The 23,145-nt window shown below is 30.7% G+C and overlaps 2 protein-coding genes across 4 annotated transcripts; one reads left to right on the top strand and one right to left on the bottom strand.

Annotated features, from left to right (window-relative positions):
• The first annotated feature begins 584 nt into the window (after positions 1-584).
• LOC106051529 (Golgi SNAP receptor complex member 1-like) lies at positions 585-13,174 on the top strand. Of its 2 annotated transcripts, XM_056006527.1 has the most exons (9): positions 585-726; positions 5,155-5,257; positions 5,904-5,945; positions 6,845-6,929; positions 8,273-8,472; positions 8,983-9,054; positions 9,185-9,214; positions 9,748-9,830; positions 10,600-13,174. In XM_056006527.1, the coding sequence occupies exons 1-9, from the start codon at positions 687-689 to the stop codon at positions 10,722-10,724; spliced, it is 780 nt and encodes a 259-aa protein (XP_055862502.1). In that variant the 5' UTR covers positions 585-686; the 3' UTR covers positions 10,725-13,174. The 2 variants fall into 2 exon arrangements, with proteins under 2 accessions (XP_055862502.1, XP_055862503.1); XM_056006528.1 differs by lacking the exon at positions 5,904-5,945 and having other exon boundaries at positions 586-726.
• Positions 12,234-23,051, bottom strand: LOC106051543 (centromere protein V-like). Of its 2 annotated transcripts, none has more exons than XM_056006526.1 (9): positions 23,034-23,051; positions 21,565-21,711; positions 20,971-21,124; positions 19,767-19,883; positions 17,770-17,897; positions 15,762-15,849; positions 15,204-15,273; positions 14,151-14,265; positions 12,234-13,815 (listed from the first exon to the last, which is right to left on the bottom strand). In XM_056006526.1, exons 2-9 carry the CDS (start codon positions 21,662-21,664, stop codon positions 13,694-13,696), a joined length of 894 nt encoding a protein of 297 aa, XP_055862501.1. In that variant the 5' UTR covers positions 21,665-21,711; positions 23,034-23,051; the 3' UTR covers positions 12,234-13,693. The 2 variants fall into 2 exon arrangements, with proteins under 2 accessions (XP_055862501.1, XP_055862500.1); XM_056006525.1 differs by lacking the exon at positions 23,034-23,051 and adding an exon at positions 22,325-22,602.
• Positions 23,052-23,145: the final 94 nt, after the last annotated feature.

Here is a 23,145-nt window from a genome sequence, read left to right as displayed (position 1 = left end):
CACAGCTGCGATCGCAGGTTGGGCAAATATAATCACCAGGCGCCGTTGCATTTTCACCCTTCTTTCTGCTTCTGTTGTGTATGACATCTGCAATCCGTGACCCTTCCTTTATACTCTCTCTCCATGTGGATCTGTCCAGTGCCACCTCTTCCCAGTTGCCAGTGTCGATTTTGAAGAGCTTCATGTCGCGTTTGCATACATCCGTATAACGTAAAAGTGCCTTCTATTAGATCTCCATACAGGATGTCCTGTGGACATTCTACATAGCTATCCGTATTTACGGTCGGTATTTTATATAGGTCTGTGAGTCGGCTCTTTAGCTCTATTATTTCTATTAGTTTATTTTCTCTCTCTTCCTATCCATGATTAAAGTCGGTAGGTTATTCCCCCTTTTGATAATGCTTTTGGTCTTGATCATGCGTCTTGACAACGACGAAAAATGGCCAGGAGTGTAAATACCGACGCTAAATGCGGATATTGCCGAGATGGTTTCTAAAGATAAAAGAAATTCAAAATCAAAGTCTGTCTGGTTGAAATAATTTAATAAAAATTTTGAGGTGAAATTGATTTAAACAAAAGTCGATGTACGTATTGATAGCTAGCGGAAATCTTCAACAGCAACAACAACAATTTTTTTTTTGAGAAACTAAAGAGCTCTGTTTTTCTCGCGAGAAATTGCCAACATCATGAGAAAAACTATGGCAGAAATGGGTAATCTTTGGGAAGGTATTCACGCTTTTTATTTTTATATTTCTTAAATTTAGACTAAATATTGTTACATCTAGATTTAGATATCTATTTATTGGCTGGGCATGTCTATAGATCTGATTGTTTTGTTATGACCATGTAAATAAAAAATTGTAAAAGTTCAACTTACTACGACTACAGTAACTTACGTTTATCGAACAAGTTAAGCTCATTCGCCGACATTTTTTATGTTTGAATTTGTGTATCTCCGTAAAAATTAGACCTAGAAAAAAACTGATTGTATCTGTGAACTCCTCATCCATTTTTCTTAAAAAGTAGACATGTTTTATTCTATTAATACTCATAGTTAAACTTATATTTGATGTTAAAATGGGTCAGGTTGATGATTTCAAAAGCTTAAATTATCGAACACTTTTTTAGCTTTATCTTATCTTATCGAACATATTAAGAACTTATCGAACACACGAGAAGTATGGTGTTTTAAAAGTGTTATAATCTTAAAATTTTGTGAAAAGTATGGTGTTTCAAAAGTGTTATAATCTATTTTTTTTTTTATTTATATCATTTTCTTTTTACGCCATGTCAAGAAAGACAGATTTTTAGTCATTTTCAAATGGTCCACATCGAAGAAATCTATCACTGATCAGCTCTGCTTAGAAACTGACGGTGCTAAGCCCAGTAACGCATTACCGTAGTACTTATTTAGGTCTAAGCTATTTTGAGACATAAGGCCATTAATAAATTAAATCCAGATATTATTTATTTGAGGGAGAGCCTAATAAGCTTTGGTAGCCAATAGATAATCCCGCCCTCCCCAAGTCATTGCAGGACACAACAGTTTAATTGGTTGACCTAAAAACGAAACATACGGTACGCGGCCCTACGTAACTAGCCGCCGATCTAGCACGCTCAGTGTATGTAACAGCCCAAAAGTCAGTGCTAGATATTTTTCGATCTGGGCGGGGAGGGGGGGTGCTGAAAAGCTATAAGCCTATGGTAGCTTGCAAGCTGTGTTACCTATAGATGTAGATAAATCCGCCCTCCCTAAACCACCTGGTTAACCAAAAAAAAAAAAAAAAACAACGTATTTTAGAGCACGCTTAGTATTTGTCACACACACACACAAACAACATATCTATATATACTACGTATCTATCATGCCTAGTGTTTGTGACCTAATTAGCGGCTTGACCGTAGGTACTCGACTGATGGCTCCTCCCCCTTTCCCCTCAACATTGTTCTTACTACAACTTGAACAATGTTTTGGGGCTGTGTTGATGGCCTGGTTTACACCTGTGTGTTACGCTATCACTGACCATTTTTTTTTTGTTGTGTGTTAGTCTGGTGGCTGCGTTTGGATTGAGTCTTGAAATTTACGTTGTTACTTTGCACTGAAAAAGTGTGAATGTTGGAGAGTGGAAGCGCGGGTAAGGGGGTGTAGGCAGAATAGGAGAGTTGTTAAATGCGTTATTGTTATTATTTTGTGTATTTGTGATGTTTCAAAGGAGTGTCTTTGTAGCGCATTATGAGCTTTATCATACTTTATGGCAAATATATATATATATATATAATTTTATAGACTCGGCGCCACACGTCTAGATCGAGAAGCACAACTGACTCTATGTATTTGAGGCTGACGTCACATTCTAATGGTCGATCAATTATTGATGATCTCTGGATACAGTGTCTTGACTGTTTCTCTCCCCCACCCCCCGACCTTTTTTTTTTTACCTGCCCAAGACATTTTTATTTCAAAATACCATATCTGCATTCTATACCTCCCCCTTTGCCCTTTCGTTTTATTAATATCTCTTCACATCAAGCACATGCGCTAGGTATTGGTATTTATAACACATAATTCAGAAGTTAATAGAATGGGGCAAATTCAGAAGTTAATAGAATGGGGCATCTGAAAAAGAAACAACAACTGAATACATTCCACAACTGAATACATTCCACTCTGCGACCTGTTTTCGTGGGCCGTAGATGCCATTAGCATCAAGCTATAATATATATGTGTCATAAAATCAAGCTTTTAAAATGGGTACAATTAGTGCATATCGATGTAAATCTATTTACTTAAAAAAATATAGCACATTTACGGTAAACCACAAATAGCTGATACAAATTGTAACATATGATTAAATTATAACTGTACTTTGCATTACATTATTTTAAAAAATAACAATTAAAAAATATATAATTTAAATATTTTGTCTTCTTTGGGTTATATCCCTTTGATGTTTATTTTTAACATTAAAATGGCGTTCGATATCTTACGAAGCTGAGATTGCTTATATAAAAACTGCTATTATCGAACACCCCCTTTTTAAACCTCAATTTTCATGTTTAGGTAACAAAGGACACTTTCAAATAAATAGTTGTAAATATTTCTCAGCCTAATTAGAAGCGTATTATATAGTTTTTTTGAGCTGAAGCGTCATTAGCATTAAAAAATACCCTTAACCCGAGACTCACTCCACTCTTCCCAAGAGTTCAAAAAATGTGAATTTTTTATACCAATATTACCAATGCACTTTGAATATAAGTAAAAAAATGATCCTCGGGTGAAAATGAAACTAATTATAACTTAACTATCAAGAAATGGACGATGCACAATAAGAATGGACTAGTTTCTTCATAATCATCGAAATAAAGGAGAATTTTAAAAAATACAATGGGGTGTTCGATAAGTACCTTAAAACGAAGGTGTTCGATAGATGTAAGTTACTCTACGTCGTAACGTTGTCGTTAACTACGTAACTAACTTAGTTAGTACTTAGACTTAGACGTCTTAGTCTTAGATTAGTCTTAGACTTAGATTCTAGATCTACTTACTTAACTTAATCAAGTTGGTGACTTAGAGCTAAGAGTTACAGTTAGAGTACTTAGTTAGTTAACTTAGACTTCAAATTCAATCATCAATGTAGAATGTCTCTGAATGTAGATCTAAAATCTAAATGTCTAAAATGTAGATGATGATCTTAGTCTTAGCAGTTCAGACACTCACACTGAGAGTGAGACACTGACTGAGACAGTCACAGTTGCCTGAGTAGGCTGTGACTTTCACTGTTCTGTCTCAGTGTCTGTCACAGTCTGTGTACTGGTGTACTGTAAGTTGTAAGTAACTGTAGGCGCCAGTGTATAATAATAATATAACAATATAACTGATGCCATGCCATGACTTACTAAGGCTGACTAAGCCATTAGCATTGCCAACGGCATTGGTCATTGGACACTTTACCTGTGCTATCCTGTACCTGTAGCCCATCTATTTAACAAAAAAAAAAAACTTATGGTAAGACCTGCTCATTCCACTCAGTGATTGTGAATAGATCTAATTTGGTACCTGGTCTATCAATAATTGTCCCTTCCTGTTTCCTCTACTGCAGCTTTTTTAAAACTTGCTTAGTACATGATTATTAATTTAGGCAGAGAGGAGAGACAGAATCAAAGTGAGGGAGAGCAGGGTTGTACCTAACACTTGCTAGATCTAGTTTTATTAGCATATATTTTCCACCTTTGTCTTTTTTAAATTGGTAGCACATTAGTGATTTGTGGCAAAATGGTAATATAATAATGTAAAAAATATATGGCAGCCAGCTCCACAATTCTAACAGTTCAATGTAAATGATAGACTTGGTGTTTGGGACTGACGTCTCACCTTGACCATGATTTGTACCTGGTCGACCAATAAATGATGTGAAAATATTCTCAAGAGATTACACTTAACTAAAAACAAATATTGACAAATGCATTAATTCCTTGGATTCTAGGTCGGGCCTACCACTCTGTGTCATTTTCTTCTCAATTCTTTCAATATTGTGATCTATTTTAAATTTGGTTACAATATTTTAGATCTTAGGTAGAAAAAAGTTCTGGAGAAAAAAAAACAACATAATTGTAATGAATGCAGCCTCCTATTTGAAATGAAACACTGATGTTAATTTCAACTAATCATAATAGCTCAAGTCACTGGCATTATGCAAGACACAAGAGCTGGTCAGAACAACTTGACCATATATCAGCCATCAATCTTGGTTGATACTATGGTCCAAGATTATTTTTTTTCCATTAAATTTTTCAATATTTAAAAAAATGATAATCTCCTATTCTACAGATTGTTGTACATGGATAAATTTAGTGCATTTTGGAAATCCTTCTTGGCACCAAAAAAAAACAACACTATTTTTTCTTTTAAGATATAATAAAATGAACTTTTATAATAACATTTAGCACCAAAATATTGTGCATCAACATTTATCAGATAGGATATATATATATGCTGGTTGAGGCTAAAGCCTAGAGAGATAAAAGATAAGATTGAAGGCAAAAAAATAATGGGCTTTTTCTCTATATAAGTGCTTCACTTTGAGATAAAATATTTCACATTAAATGTCCTTTAGTTTTGTATTGTACATTAAAATTGAATTTATTTCAATTTAGACTTGCGACGACAAGCAAGACAATTGGAAAATGAAGTTGACCTTAAATTGGTGTCCTTCAGTAAGCTAGGAACTAGCTATTCATCACAGAGGGATTATGACAGGTAAATATTACAAATATCTAAAAATCAGTTTGTCAATAGTTACTATAGTTTACAGATGACCTGAACATCATCAGCCCTTAGAGCTCAAGGTCTGAAAGGGAAACTTTATGTTTACTTATGTCACTTTTGTCATGAGTAAAAAAATTAATTCATTTTAACTTTTAACTTGTAACTTTTTAATTAAAAAAAAATTTCCTTGAAATTTATTAGAATACATCTTCACTTGACTATTTCTCTATCAGAATATCATGTTTAGTAAAATTTAAAGAAAGGTGACTAAACTAGTGTCGTTGGCCTCCTCTGTCCCTTCAAAATAGTTTAATCTAATATATATATATAATGTAATATGTATGAATGCCTTAGAAATCAAAACTGTTTGACCAGTCTTGATGAAACTTGGCATGAATGCCTTAATAAGGCCCTAACAAGAGAAATTATTAGATTTAGTAGAGTTAGGTCAAAGAGGCATTATGATTATGACATAGATTTTAACTATTTAAACAGCATAGATACCTTTTATAATATTAAAAAGCAAAAACAACAATAAAAAAAACAGAACAAAGCTGGGTTAAAACATAACTAGTTTAAAAGACAAATAATGACAAACTGTGAACTATTATAAATACCATATATTTGTTACTCTCAGCCTTCCTCTCTATACTAACTCTACTAACAAGCCTGAGAATAGGTAAGTTTAGACTCTATTCTTCTTTGAATTGCATGAGCAGATTTCCCGAAAACTTCTCACCAACATCTCTTTTTTGTTGCCCAAATCAAATCATTCCATTCCTTTTTTTTTTCTTGTGATCTTGGTTTATTTTTAATATCTGTAAAAAAAAAAATTATATTTGGTTATGGAGTAGATTGAGGTTGCTTTGTTTACTTCAGAATTCAGAAACTAGAATGTTAAAATTTGATGCTTTTCAAAACAAACAAAATAAAGTTAAATTTACTTTTATCCTTTAAAGAAAAATCAGACTATGAATGTTATTATTATTTTTTTTTAATGTATTATTAAATTTCTTGTGTGCTCATGATCACTGTTTTTTTGCATCATTAATTTAATAATTAAAAACTATACTATTTGTTTTGATTCCTTTGTTAACATGAAAAAATGAAACTTTATTCCCTGCTTTGCATAGTAACTAGATCTTCAGTAAAATGCAAATGAATGTGCTTTTATCAAAAAACAACAACTAAGATTGCCTTAAAATATTTTATAAGGAAATCATGTTCCTGCTGTTGTTTTTTTTTTTCTCCTTAAAGAATAAAAGAATAAATTTGGTTTTAACTTTTTCACCCTTTTCTTTGCATTAAATAAAAAAAAACCCTACCTAACTTTATATGCTTAATTAAAAATTTTGATTAAAAACTCAGTAATAAAAAAATGTTAAATGAATGCCAAATAAAAAAAGGGCCTTTTTTTAAGTTAACTACACAAATATAGCAATTTGAATAATTAATTATACAGATGTTAATGTCATTAAGATAGTAGCAAATTAGTTTCAGTGTATTTGAGCGTCCATTTTTCTTGTATTTATTTTTACTTAATGTAAATAATTGTCCATGTGGCATTGAATGTTTCAGTGATACAGCTCCTTTAATGAATAAAGCTAGCAGTGAACATATGTTTGACACAATGGCTATGGAGATATCCCAATTGTTAGCAAAGGTAAGAAGTGGTAATTGTTTTCTATAAGAACACTTGCACTTGGCTCTAGAGGGGTTCAAATCGAAGACAACCAATTCCTATCTATTTGATTAGGACTTACAGCAATGCTTGATGCTGAATATTACATTTGTATAATAAAGAGTAAAGTAGAGGCACAGAATTGGTCACAGAAATGTGAATTTTCATCTAAATGGGAAAAGTAATTATTAATTTTGCATGATGTTCTCGTCAGTATGTCCCCTTGTCATATTTTCATATTTAAATCTGAAAAATTTTAATTGGACCGTTTTCTGTATGGTGCTAAAATACTTTTGGATTTCTGATAGTAACACACACTTTTTTTTTTTAGTAAGTAAATGCGTTAAGGGTTAAAAGTATTCATTGTATGTAAATAAAAAAATAGTTGTAAAGCAAGATTAAATGGGCAGCAGATGTTGTTTAATTAAAGCAATATTTGCCCATCTCTTGTTGGTGTAGTTAAAAAGTACCCCTTTCAGACCTTGTGATCTATAGGGCTGATGATGTGAAAAATATCTGTTTCTGTGGCCCACGGTTAATAAGGGTGTCATGTGGCCAGCACAATGAAAAACCACCTTTACTTTTCCCCAACTAGTGTCAGATACCCATTAGAGCTGGGTGGACTCGGAGGCACCCAAAGATCCCAAAACGAAAAATCTCAGTCATCATCAGGATTCCAATAGAAAGAAAACTATATGGAGAGTTCCCTGATATGGAAACTACTGCGCAGTTCATCTCATGTATTGGTCTAGTCATATGAACACTCCAACATAACAATGAGAACGATGAAGAAGAAGAAGATAAGGATTCCAAGCTGGGACCAAGCGCTTTACCGCTGCAATAAAAAAAATGGCTAGATTTAGACAGGCAAAAGGATGAATCGGAGGGCAATGATCAAAGGCAATCATCAAAGGCAATCATGCTTTAAAATGAAAATGTACATTTGGTATGGAGGAAGATAAGATAGTGATTATTGTTAGTTAGTAGTTCAAAGTTTCTGATATCCACACATGGAGATTTCCTATGAATTTTCTTAACACAAAGGTACTCTTTTTTATTTACATTAACTGTTTTTTTACTAGTAACATTTTCACCTGTCCAAAAAAAAAAAAAAGAAGCACTATTGTAATCTAATTTTATTGTGCTAAAAATATCCAAAATCATCCATTTGAATTTCATTGCTTAACAGTGTACTTACAGTAGCCATCTAAGAGCTTGTGTTAAAACCCAAACTACCTTTGTTACCTTGTCTACAATTTAAATATTTTTTATTTAGAAATGCTGTTTTTATGGATTGATCAATTTTTTACTGTCTTTCTTTGTAGTTGACAGAAGTCAATGACAGAATGGTAGAATACACTCAAAATATCTCTACGACATCTCCAAGTGCAGCTTTGCTCCACACTCTGCAGAGGCACAGAGACATACTTCAAGATTACTCTCATGAGTTCCAGAAAACAAAAGCCAACATCACTGCAATGAGAGAACGAGAAGACTTGTTGGGTTCAGTAAGGAGGGATATCAAGTAAGTTTTCAATATGTCTATAAAAAGTTTTTAACTTTATTCTGGAGCTCTTTGACCTGTTGACAAAAGAGGCATTGTGTACTCAAATCATGTATTTTTCTCAAACACTGAAAGATTGAAGTTTTTTTTTTTTTTAAGTTTAAGGCAATACTTTTATACGTATAGCAATAAAAAGTTTCTTTGTCATTATGCTGATTTATAGACAATAATTATAAGTATCAAATCAAACTTAATATTGAACCACAAAATGTACTTGCACATGTGAGTCCATTCTCTGGGTGTGCCCAGTGGGCATTCATTGAATACCATTAGGCATAAATCAGCATGAGTTTGATTTAAAATTAAAAGTTTGAACCTTTTTTCTTGTTTGGCATTGGAACAAGAGATGTTTGTTAGGTTGTTGTTTTTTTTTTATTGCTCAGCCAGTAGTCTAATTGATTAAAATTCTAGACATAAGTTATTCAATGGCAGTATTAATTTATTAACTTATATTTGCTTTCTTCTAAACAGTGCATACAAAAATTCTTCAGCTTTGAATCGCAGATCTGATATGTATCTCAAAGAACATGAACACATACGCAAGTATGCATTTTTTTAATTTGAAATTTATTTATATTTCAAAAAATAGAAAATCTCAATTGATCATTTACACATAATTACACAAGTTAATTTTTTAACATAATTTCCTTTTTTTTTTTTTTTTCCTCTTTAGTTCAGAGAGATTAGTGGATGAACAAATTAGGTAAATACCGTTTGGAGTTCACTTATTTTTTATATACTTTTGAAACTGCCTTATAAACATTCTGTGGCATCCAATAATTATTTTCATTTAATATACCTTCATTTAACTTTACTAAAACAAGCAAAATAAAAAAAAACTTTAAAGAAAAAACAAAGATTATTTTAAGTGTAGTTGTATCAATTAGTTTGGATCTGTCATGTAATTAAATTTGTAATAATAAATAATGCCAGAAAAAAACTTTTTTTTACCATTATAATTGTCCATTTTTGCTTGGTGTAAAAAAAAATAAATAATTTTTAGCATAGAAAAATGTGTGTAAAGTTTTGTTAGCATATTGTTATACATGACACATAAAGTATAATAAATTTCTTTGAAAATGCTTTTAAGAATAAATTCAGTAGTTACCATCTTCATTAAACAAACTTGAGCTTTAAGAAAAAAAAAGACCTTAATTTAACTTGTTAGATACTTGTTAGCTTATAATAGCAACCCATGAAAACAAGACATGAACTAATTGTTAACATTGTTTGCAGCATAGCCATTGCCACCAAAGAAAACCTCCAGTCACAGTCCAAGTTTCTTAATTCAATCAACATGAGAGTCAATGCCGTTGCCAGTATCCTTTTTTGAAATTGGTTTGGGCTTAGTATTTATACTATGGATCATCATTGTCTGATGAATGTATGTAAAAAAAAAATGTATGTAGCTATAAAGAGTCCTGAATTATTGCCTCACCTATTGTTCTTAAAGTTACATAAATATCTCAGGCCAAGCAAAAGTGTGTAGTGATGCAGTTGTAATTTAGTTCTTCCTGAACACTTCTCTAGAAGTTAGAGATGCACAGAATCTTGTGAATGGGTCTTTCCTCTACATTACATAATATTAAGATAACTCTAAACAAAAAATTTTTACCCTTTCAGGGGCCCCCTAAAAATCCTGAAATTCTAAATCAGGGTCTTCACCGAGTTTCGAACCCAGGTTCGGAAGCCAAGCGCTTAACCACTCAGCCACCGGGCCCCTGATAACTCTAGAACTTATCATTAATTGTTCTATCGGGTACAAAATAAGTCAAAGTTGTAATGAAAATATTTTCTTTTTTTTTTTCTATTCTTCTTTTAAAGAGTATGCCAGTGAAACATGTTGGTGTGGATTCTTTGGTTATTTTAGAGGATGTTGTCTAACTGTTGCTTTTTTTTGTTTTTGATGTTTTTTTAATAGAATAAGTTTATGATATAATAATTTTAGATGAGCCGAAACAGCATCTGTGTTGGTAAATAAAAGATTGTAAGTTCTATTCTGGGGTGGGGGGGGGGGGGAGATGAAGAAACATTTATAAACAGTAAACAACTTTAAACCTGTTAGACTTATCCTTAACCAGTATTTAGATAGATTTCCAGTTATCAACAGCCTTGTCCAGAGAATCAACTTCAGGAAGCGTAGAGACTCCATAATATTAGGACTTGTGATTGCTGTCTGTATCATACTCCTCATCCTCTATGCCTTCCACTGACAGTCTTTCCACAGAAACGCTTTTTTCCATGTACAATATCTTTGAGCTGGTCGCTGCAGCATGTAAAAAAAAAGTACAAAAAGCCAACACAGGTTTTTTTTGTAGAAATAATTGTCCTTGTTGAAGTGAAACCTGTCTCTCATGCTCTGGTGATTAGCAGGGACCCTTGACAATGAAGTGCTCCTGTGCTAGGAAGAAAGTATGGACCTTTCCAGTGCAACACTTGTTGAAATGCTTGCGACATATTTTTTGTTCTATGCTTACCTGACATCTTTTTTAGGTCTCAGCATAGTTCCTATAGATGTATACATATTGTTGTAAGTGTATATTACAAACACTCTTTTTAGAAAAGATCTTTGTAATAAATTGTAGACTGGAAATGAATATTATGAAGCCTAGTGAGAAAAAAATCCTTTACATACAGACAATCTTTTTGCAAAGATGAAAAAATATCAAAAAAATTTGGAACCTTGTCCTACATTGATCAAACACAAAATTTGTTTGGGCCAGTGGAAACAAAAATTATTGGGATGAGAGATTATTGACTTATTAAAAAATCGTTTTTTTGTGCTTGGGTTTTATCTTATTTTTTTAATACAAAACACTCGTGTAAGCCTACTGAGTTACATTCGAAATTCCAATTTGTATTGTACTTTTTCTATTCTGTTTAAGAATTGCTTTTTGTTTCTTAATTTTGAAAATATTTTATTCAGAATAGAAAGAGATAATTGCCATCCAGCAAACTTTTATGATCATGAAGAATTATCTACAAGACAGAAAGTAAATATTTGGTTAAAAGAAAGCCAAACTTTACCTGAATACACAATAAAAGATCTATTTGTCTAAAGAAAAAACCCCAACCATGCTGTCATTCACGTTTTTAATGTTTGATAGCTTTTGTCATTAAAATGTTCAGTGAACTGTAGAATATGTCCAATGGTTTATTCTATGGCATTCCCATTCCCTTTTTCAATTTGCTATTTATTTAAATAACATGTTTATTAATTCACTAAAATCTGTTTTTAATGAACTCCATTAATGCATAGAATTTTTATTTGAACATACTGAAAATAAGCATTTTTATCATGTATTACTCCTTCACCTCTTAAAACAAAATTTCTCCCAATGATGTGGCAAAATATGCAGGTCACATCTGGGTCTGTATGTGAAATACTGCACTCTTCCTTAAATTTTGAACTTGAAGACTGTTTCCTTAGATTGAATTGTTAAAAAGAAAGACAAAGTGTAGCACCCTTATATGATATAACAATAAGGGGGGAGGTGTTAAGTTATGTTCAAAATTTAAATTCATTTATTATAAGAACAATATGAAAGAAGCAGGAATTTAAAAAATCTACCTTTACTTAATGTGTCTTAATAGATTTGCAAGGAACTTTTTGTTATTGCATTTACACATTTATGTTGACTGTAAACCCAATTTTCTGTGCTAGTTAAATATTACCATTAAGTTACCCTTTACTTCTCATCTACAGCCAGATTGTACAGGCCTGTATTGTTTTTTTAAAGGAAGTTTGTTTATTTTCTCTTTTGTTCAGATTTAGAAAAAAATTGTTGATTTTTTATTTTAAGCAACATTTTCAAGACTTTGAAAAGTGTATTACATACCATTGACCTGAATGAACTCATATCAACAGAAAGGTCTAGAATGGTTCTATTTCTTTCTGTACCATTGTTTTGTTCTACTGTGATGTTTGTACATAACTTTTTGGGGACACAATGTTATTTAAGGTTTTATTTTGTTGTTTGGCTGAGTTTGTCTCCCCTGCATCATGATCAGGTGTTCTAAACATAGGATTGATGCTCATGCCAAGTTTAACTTATTTACAAATACTTCATTTTTTTTTTTTGTTTTATTTTTTTAAACAATGAAAAAACAACAACAATGTATTCATTAAAAAAAAAAAGATTGCAAGCAACACTTAGCATTCTCAATGACATTTGCCATATTAAATTGTTCAGTTGATTAACTTTCAGCTTAAATAGTAAGAAAGGTAAAAGTTTAATATCTTTCCTATAAACTTTTAACATCTTCCTGATTTCCTATGTTTTGGTAGTTTCTCTAATATTTTATAAAGTTCTATTAAATAAGAAACTTCTGAATGCTCTACATTTTAAAAAATGTATACTGCATTGATATATAATACCAGTAGTTCGTGTGAAACTGATGCTGCGACTCTTGTTTATTATGCAAATTAAGACAACTTAAAATTGTAAAAAAAAAATAAAAAAAATTGAAAACATTTAATTGGTAGTTGATGTCTGGGGAATACTCTTAATTCCTGTTAGGTATGCTTATGTTTGAGCATAAGACTTGTCACTAAGCTAGGTTATATAAGGAAAATGTTTTGTTTGCAATTAGTACTGTGAATAACATTGTAGGAGTGTTTTACCAGAACCAAACAATAAACACATTTGTATGATACCAGTAATATTGTTTTTGTTAAATTGAGATTTGTTAGCCTAATTATAAAAAAAAAAAGAATACATAAATGGATAATTTACTATGGTTGCATTTTTTGAGCTTTTATTAATGTGTGTGACAAAATAAAAGCAGGACACATTTAGGCCTTTAAACAATAAATATTTTTCAAACTTTGTAATAAACACATTTTTTGAGGTCTACTTTGTGAAAAGGACACAGTAAAAAAAGTAACTTGTTCTATTTAATGGAGCATTTTTATCAAAATATAATTAGCTAGATCACATTAAATGAATATTATGATTAAACTCTCAAGAGTTGATATTTTATCATATACATTACTTACATCCTAGACTTTCACAATAATATTTGTTAATCTTAATACATGGTATAAAAATGCTAAAAATAATGTTTTAGCGCAAAGGTGGCATGACTATTGAAATATTTACAGTAGAGACTAGTAACAAAAAAACAACAACACACATCTTGTTTAAATTTTATAAATATATTTTGTTTAACAAGAATAACATTATTCTTTCGAATATACAGAAATATTAGATTTGGCATAGGAGTCTTCCCAATTCTGTCCATCAAATTTCTTTACATTCACTGACTTAATAGTTCCAAAATCAATGCAATGAGGCATGACACCTAAAAAAAAAAGACCTCAATTTAACTGATTGTATACCTAAGTAGATAATGATAAGCTCTTAAAAAGATAAACACTTGGGAGACCTTAGACTTGATACCTAAAGAAAATAAATTTTAATCTACCGGTACTTTAAAATTATGTTGGCACAAGTGCCTGATTCAGCAAAAAAATGATTGCATAATGTATTTCTCACTGGCTGTAGGTAGTTTTTTTTATCAAAACAATTAAATGTTAAGTTCTATGTTTATACCAGTAATTTAAATGTTAAGTTGTAAGTACACAATGTATCAATCTTACAAACATGAACAAGTACTAAAATATATAGATCTATTACCAATGCCGTCTTGGTTGGAACGAGGTGTATAGAAACTCTGAACACCACATGTTTTACAAAATGTATGCTTAGCTAACTTCTTGTTAAATGTGTAGGTTGTAATGTTACCTTCTCCCTGTGAAAGAACAAGCACAACATGTAAAGCCATTTCTACAAAAACAAATCCAAGTACATTCCAGAGAGAATATGTAGCACTAAAGCAGATGGTAATACTGCAGAAGGCATATTGCTTCCCTGGTATATCAGAAGAGAAATCCTAGTCATCATCAGCTATGTAAATTCTTCTTCATTTTACAGTAAAAAAAAAAATTAGAAATTCAAATTTAATGATTTTGTAACAAAAACAAGCAATAGAAAAAAGAATACTTTTTAAAACAAAAAACTTAGCTAAAGGGAAATAGCTGCTAATTACTGCCATTAATCTAAAAATTACAGGGTTTAGCTCCCTTTCTACTCTATCTCTCTCTCTCTATATATATATATATATATAGATATAATAAAATTCATTACTAACTACTAAATGATTATTTAATTGGTTAATATTTGGATTGATTGTATTGTTTTCGACTGAATAATTATGCTTAATTTCAACTTGATTTGAGAATGGAAAATGGGAGAAAAATGGAATTTGCGTAATAAGAAACTAATTGGCAAGGTTTTATTTACTGATAGTTAATTGTTATCTAGCTTTTTTTTAGTTAATTGTTATCTAGCTTTTTTTTTAAGAATGTATATGTGGTACCATTATAAATTAATATATATAAAATATTTAAATAGAAAGACAAATGTACTACATGAACTGAGGATATGTTTGAAGAAATGTATTTTTCTTTATGTATTTTCACAGTTAAATCTGTTAGTAACATATTCTCCTCTTGTGTTTTTATGCATGGACAAAAAATTCTACAACTTTTAACAATATATTTCCAGGTAAATTTTTCTCTCAAAGATAAGTTCACTGCCTTTGCAGGAGTAAATTGATATATCTTAAAGAAGCTTGTTACATTCAAGTCTTTTCCTACATAGTAGTGAAATTGATGAAATTCAACTTACTTGAAGGAGAACAAAATTATTTTTTGGTACTATGAAATGAAAATTCTGCTTCTTGGTACAAATGCTGCAACTGTCAGAAAGACCAAAAATATCAATTTAAAAATGTTAGTCTAAGATACATTGAAATTTGTAACAGATATATAAATATAAATGTTATTTACCTCTTAGATGCTTACTAAGAAAGAAACTTTTGATACATTCACAATCTAGCTTTCTATTAAACCTTTGTATTTAATTTTCAGTATTTCCCAAAATGGCTAAACAAAAAGATCTTGTGCATGACACCCTCATTAAGAAAGGGCCTTAGAAATAAATGAACAGTTGTCAGCAACAATATATCCAAAGATTAAATAATGTAAAAGGGGGAGGAACTACTGAGCATTATGAAAATGGATAAAAGATTTGTGAAAGTTTTTTCTTTTTTTTTAATTTTTGATAAAACGAAACAACAGTTTTTTTCCTTCTTTGACACCAGCTTTAAAGTACACATGATATATCTCAAAAGGAGCAGTGATAGATTGAGATTAATTTTACAATTGAACATAAACTTTTTCTTACTTGCATTCAAATACATCAACATTTTCTGGAGCCCAAACCTTGAACTTCACTGCCCCACAGTGACAACTTCCAGAATGTTCTGTCAACCCTGTGAAATTAAGGTGCATTCTAAACTTTTTGCATGTATTATTTTGTAGACATTGAAAAAAGTTATTGGCAGAAGTTGGAGTTCTCTACTTATATTATTCTTTCTCCTTTATGAAGAGTTATCATGGAGGAGATTGTCTTAACAGTCAGCTAAGATCCTATGAACTATGACATCAACTATGCTCTCCTATGTCAACCTTTTTTAAGTGGTCTTGGCAACATTTACTAGTTTTCTTAAGCATGTCATTGTCTAAATGGTTATGTTTTGCTCTTGACTTTTATTGAGAGCTCAAATCTGACAATGTAATTGAGTTTTGGACCAAAGGTGGAGTTCACATGCAAGACTTTAACTTTAGTGTTTATTAAAACATGAACTTCAATGAAGGGCAATCTGGCATTGTAAGGAATAAAATATCTGTAGTATAATTGTTTATCTCTTTTTTTGTTCTATCAAAATATGCTTCCAAAGTATTTGTACAGATTTAGTTATTCTTCTCATATCAATAATAATAGTGAGCTGCATAACAATATTTGTAAATAAAATATCTTAAGTCACCTCAGATTCATAGAAAAATATCTCTGAGATTCTCCACAATTTACCCAATACTAGAAAATAATTTCTTTATTGTGATAGCTCAATTAAAAAAAAAAAGGTGAACATAAATAGCAGTACGGTTAATTATGAGTGAATAGTGGGCATTGACAAGAGTAATACCATGAGTAATTTCTTAAAATTAGATGTACTTAGGTGTACAATCAGATTAAAACAAAAAAAATATTAGTATTTAGAACAAAAATTCATAACTTACAAATATATAGACATAACCTAATAAAATACTCAAATAAAGACAAAGAAAAAATACATTTCTATTGGTTAATGCAATGATAAACTAAGGTAAAAATTACATTAACAAAAAATGGCTGATTAATACTGGAATACTCCCAAAACATAGAACAGGTTGTCTAAATCAGTCAGAAAAACCAATGACATTCAGAGTTTAAGTCTCTATAGCATGTGAAGACTAGATTAACTCTTTCTCTCTGTAATTATTTTTCCCTGTTTCGATGGAATTCTTAATTTTGCTCATAACTATTTCACTACCCTGTTATGATTAAGCTTCAATTGTCTTTTGTTATCAGAAAATGTTTTATTTGGTATAGAATTAAAGGAAGATGCATGCTATTTTATATAACACAAAATAAAGTTTATAAAATTAAACATTAATTTAATGACGTCAAATCAATGATGGTATCATCAATTAGGAGAGAAAGAGTTAAACATATGGATAAGCATAGGATGTAATCATTTTCTTTTCTTGAAGGAACATCTGTTAATTATAACTTAAGAACACAATGGCCTTTTATTTTTAAAGTAGTGTCTATAAATTGTAACATAAAACAATAACACATGCTAGGAAAATTTAGCAATGTCAGTGTTATTTCAATCAATCCCATAAAGTTACTTATTTGTTAGTAGACTAGGCTCATCCATTCTTATTTATCTAGTAAATATGGTTTTAATCACAATATACATTGTATACCCTTTTGTGGTGTCATCTATGTAATGCTTAACATCGTAGGACGTAATCATCTTCTTTTTTGAAGTAACGTCTGTATTATATAAGATAACATATAGAACTTCTTATGTAAGCATGCTTTATTTAGACTTTTTGTTTACCTAAGGCAAGTATAAACCTTTCCATCTACCCTCATAGTTATTCGTTTCTTTAAATTAAACTTTTAAATAATAAATAAGTCTAATGAGACTAATGCATGACGTTATCTTAAAAAAAAAAAAAAAGGAGCCAAAAAATACTACTATTGTGTTTGTTTTCAATGTAGCATAAAAGAATGTGAAATCCTACAAACCCAAGAGGTGGAGAACAACAGACATTGGATAGAAATGAAACAGTCACTTTACCTGTTTGAGTGCTGGCATCTTGTAGTTTAGATTTTTTAGCAGCTTTCGTTTGTTTTTTCTTAAAGGCCTTTTTGGTTTCCTTTTGTTGTTGTCTTCTTGCCTGTGCTCCACTCTCAGCAAGGAGCAAGCTAGATCAATAATTCAAAGGTTGAAATTAATTATTCTATTAGATATTTCATAATAAACATGGATTCCATTTAATATATGACAAAAATTCAGAAACAGAGAGTAAAAGGCACTGTTATTTAAAGCAGTTGGCCCCAATATGTTATGAGCCATAAACCAATTAAAAAAAAAAGTGGCTTGTATTAAGAGCCACAGAAAGTTCTTAGCATTATACATTCTTGAAATAAATGACTATGTTGAAAAATATGGCTATGGTTTGTTGTTTATATCAAGCTTTTAAATTCTCTAGAATTCATTTTGGTCAAATGGAATGTTATCTTTGAGATGTAGACTTATGGATGATGAGTTCTTCCTTTTCTTTCCTGATTTCCCCACCCATGATGCAAAACATTATTAGGAAAAGATAATTTATTTTGAAAAAAAAATCAGGTTTCCTTAACCCAATTTTTTTTCAGTGGCTGTTGAAGTATTTAGTTACTTTTACATTTATACCTTGAATTATTTATATATTTATTTATGTGAACTATATTTTTCTTCTTTTAATTAATTAAAATAAATGATTCAAAAATTTAGTAATTTCACCCACAGTTTTAGAGATTTTACTAACAAAGAAAGAGTTATTTTATGTTTTTATGTTAAACCATGAACATGGCATACATTTTTTTAGCAAATGTTTCTGTGAGAATATATTTTTGTACTTGCAAGTTATATTCTAATGTTTTACACTTTGAACTGGTAAAGTCATTTTGATTTATAGTTCATATTGTTTTTAAAAATGTACCACCGTTGCTAATGGTTTTACACTTAAAAATATGTTGATTTATAGACCTCAATAGTGTTCTTCAAAGGCTGTTTTAATTCATTTATCCTATTTAAGATGTAGTCAACCTTAACACACTTATGCTGAGTTAAAATTAACATTATTTTGGTTTTCATTTCTGACTTAAATGTTGGCAAATGTAAGGTGAAAGACTGCAACTTAGGTCACATTATTACATTACACATTATTACTTTACACATTATTACAATTACATATAATTACTTTTTTATTAGTATGACTTCCTGGTAGTGTTGTGTGCATTGTGGACTATCATTTAGATTGTCTATGGTTCCTACCCTGCCAACTGCCATTGTCTTATTACTTATTATTATCAATTTAATGATAACTGAAACTCCTTTAAAATACAAGCATATCATTAACACATTCTCTCTGGCCAGACTATCATTTGGAGAATAATTTTCACATTTAAAATATTTAAACTTGCATCTATCATATTGTTTTCAGGGCATAAAATTTGATGGGAGAGCCACACTTTTAATAATGTGTTTGTCACAATCAAAAGTTCCATTTTGTTGACATGAAATATTTTGACAAAAATGCAATTAACATGAGTAATTTAAAATTTTTTTTAGGAAATTGTGTATTTTAAAAATATCCAAGGCAAAGACAGAGAGGAATGGAAAAGGACAGTTGACAAATCTTGTGTGTGACCCTTAAAAATACATGCTCCTCAATTTTAAACAAAATCTTTTCTTAGAACACTCTTGATAATGAAAAGGTATTTCTATAATTTTATTCGCGATTTTGGTATCAATATATTTGTGACATAATGAACAAGTTTCATTACTGGATTGTGGCCCTTGATACGCATCTCCTTTGGTTAAACAGTGTAGTGCAGAGCTAATTCATTCATGTATTTAAAATCAACAGGAAAAGCAGATTGACATTGTTTTTCTTACTGAGTTCTAGTTTCAAAAAGGGCTTTTTATTTATTTATCTTTTTGAGACTACATGAGTTTTTTTATTTATTTCCTGTTTCTGTTACATTTTATACTACTATTAATATCACATTTATTAAGCCTTAACTTACTTTGAAGAAATTGGGACAAGTTCATGGTATTTGTGTTCAAGGCATTTCTTGGAAACATATAAAGCCCCACTTTTGAAGCTAATCTTGAATCTGGCTGTGCAGTCTAAAGGAAGAACACTATAAAAATACAATATTGCATTAACATCTCTATTTAACATTAATATATATATTATATAAGAAAGTTAAGAAAAACTAAAAATTGGTGGATAATATCAAAGATTGAAATTTGCCAGGAGATACAGAAAAATTATAGCGACACAAGAAAAAAAAAGAAAAAAAATGTCACAAGAAATTCAGCAATAACGTTGGTTAGGCCAGTAATAGAATATGCATCCTCTGTTTGGGACCTCTCAACTCAAGAAAACATTAAGAAACTGGAACAGACACAAAAAAGAGCAGTGAGATTCATAACAAATGAATATTCACATTTGACTAGAGTAACACCTTTAGTAAAATCACTAAATTTAGAAAGCCTTCAGGATAGAAGACTCAAAAGTAAAGTAGCAATTATACTTTAAAACTCTAAACCATAATCTTCAAATAAATAAAATACTCAGAAAGACACAAGGATAAGGGCATATTCCTCAATCCATATGCTAGGACAAATTTGTACAAATAAATGCTCCTTCATCCCTATTGCTATAAGAGCATGGAATGGGTTGCCTCATGGATAACACAATACAATGATGTCTCTAAATTATGGCTTTTATATAGCGCTACTTTCATGCTTATAGCTTAGAGTGCTTTGGTCCAATCTCAGTTGTGGACCAGTGGGGGGGAGGGGATATCTAGGAGATGGTTTTTCCATGCTGCCTTTAGGCGCTCAGTAAACACAATTCTGCTCGAGCCGGGTGTCGAACCTCGAGCCCCCTTCTTAGGGAGCCAAGCCAAGCTAAGTAATGTTATCCCACAAGCCAATGGGAAGTAAACCGGGGCACCAATGACAATTTTTCTAATTATGGCTGTCTCCAAGCTTTTTACAACATTTTTCTACTATAAATTAATATAACTAGCTTGTTTTGATGCCAAATCCACATATCCAAGCATTCTGCAATGCAATGCCCACTTGTATAAATAAAAAAGATTGATAATTTTAGCTTTGCATGAGGCTTTACATTTAAGATTATTCTAAATTTACTACTAAAAAATAAATGAAGGCATAGATAGATCTACAAATATAAAAACTCAAATAGTATGAAATTACCGTTTGCTTTTTCGCTGACCTGTAGATAAAGTCCTTGGCTTACCAAAATGCACACATTTAAATGTGCAATTTGCATAAACATATTCAGTAGGAATGATTTGTTTTCTTCGCTTGTTTTCATATTCAACACTTGAAGCATTAGCCTTGGCAAAGGCTGAAAAAGCAATAAATTGACTTTAGTAAAGTTTCTTTCTAACTACAACCATATCATAATTTAATTAAAGGGCACTGATAAAGAGAATGTTTAGTTCATCAAAGAAGTAAACAATCTCAACACTGCTAAATGTAATCAAGTTTCATGCCTCACTTTGACACATGAGCAATGGATAAGATTGTATTCTAAAAGTTTCATTAAAAAAATATAAGGACATTTTTAAGCTGCTAGTTGACTAGGAATAAGAGTTTCATGCTTATATAGTAACCCATAATGCACTGACAAATAATTCACATGACATGATATACAACTAGCATTTAATAATTGAAAAACATAACAGATCTTAAGAAAAACTTAGTAGCAATGATAACAATTACTCTATTAAAATTTACGTAACTTAAAAAAGTTTTGTTTAAAAAATTACAACTATTATTACTTACCACAGCCAACAACTCTCTCATATTCTGTCAATTTTTTTTCAAATTCAGCATAGCTTGAGAAAGGGCCATCACCAACAATGCTTTGCCACACCTCTTCCATTCTCTGGGTAAGAGTCTAGCTTAAATTTTAGCTTTACAGCTTTATAGCTTTACAAAAGAAGTTAACAAAAAAATATTTTTTAAAATACTTTTAAAAAAAAAACAAAGCTTATATTAAGCATACTTGTATCAATTAGTTTGGATCAGTCATGTAAATTTGTAATAGATTTAGACTAACAATAAAAAAGCATTTATAAAAATTCAAAAAAAGGGGAAATTAGTAAGTCATAATCTAAGCTTCTCAAGCTAACAGGGTGTAAACACTGCTATAGGAGAGCTTGTGAACATGGAAGATTGTATAGTTATCTATTGTTTCTATAGCCTTATTGTCCTATTTTTCAGCTTTGTGTTCACATAATTTATACCACTGTAATTCAGTCAAGTACAATTTCTTTCCCTTGTTCAAGATACCAAACACAATAGTCAATTAACTGGTTAATTTTTTTTATTGATTTTGTGTTGTCAGGTAAAAGATATAATTGTGCGAAATTTCAGCTTGAGCCAAGATTGGGTGTAGGAGAAATAACATGTACAAACTTTTTACCAGACAAACAGCCATACAGACAGAGTGAGTTGTAAAAATGATGACAAGAAAACAATTATACTGATTATCATCTGAAAATGTATTAAAAAGGCATTAGCAGATGAATATTATTATAACCTTCATGTCAATTGAGAGAATCTGTATTATAACATATTATAATTATTGTAACTGTTGAAGTTCATTGATTTGATTAATCATGGTATCAGCATGACCCACAGCTGAAAATAAATTGGTCTCTTTAATGTATTCTTCCTGATCATGGATGGCTGCCTGGTTAAATTGTGTGGTGGATCCTGCAGGATTTTTGGGCTAATGTAATATATATTCTTTTCAATTTTGAAAGAATAAGTGTTGTTTGTGAGTTCTTTTATTGTTATGATATTGTTCTTATATTATATTATGATAATTCTAGATCTATAATCTTCAAGTTGTTATAATTAATATAATTAGAGTTAGTGTCGTTACAGTTAGTATAGATAGTAGTAGTATTAGTACTAGATCTAGATCTAGTAGATATAACGGTAGTACTGTAATTGTAATTTACTGTAAATTATTAAAAGCAATGTAAGCTATAGATGTCTATAATAATAAATTATTATTATAATATAGTTGTGGGCTTGAATTAATAGACTGAATAAAAATAACATCATTTGCTTCCTTCGCTGAAAAAAAAAATTCAAAACTAGATTAGATGTATACAGTCTAAAACACTAGATCTAGATCCTAGCTACTAAATTAGTAGATCTAGCAATATCTTGTCACTTGTGTTAGTAATTATACACTCTACTGAGTCTACTCGTCTATAGCTAAAGTTACGGATCTCGACCTTTGACTTCCAGGTCTATATAATATTTGTTTCGTAACTTATTTACTAAATCCTGGATCTAGATACAATTTGTAAATATGTAAACATGTAAACATAAAAATGTGAATCGCTT

Source organism: Biomphalaria glabrata, chromosome 12, assembly GCF_947242115.1.
Source record: "Biomphalaria glabrata chromosome 12, xgBioGlab47.1, whole genome shotgun sequence".
NCBI classification, from domain to species: domain Eukaryota; kingdom Metazoa; phylum Mollusca; class Gastropoda; family Planorbidae; genus Biomphalaria; species Biomphalaria glabrata.
The sequence above is the reverse complement of the archived record's forward strand: the minus strand, read 5'-3'. Positions and strand labels throughout refer to the sequence as shown.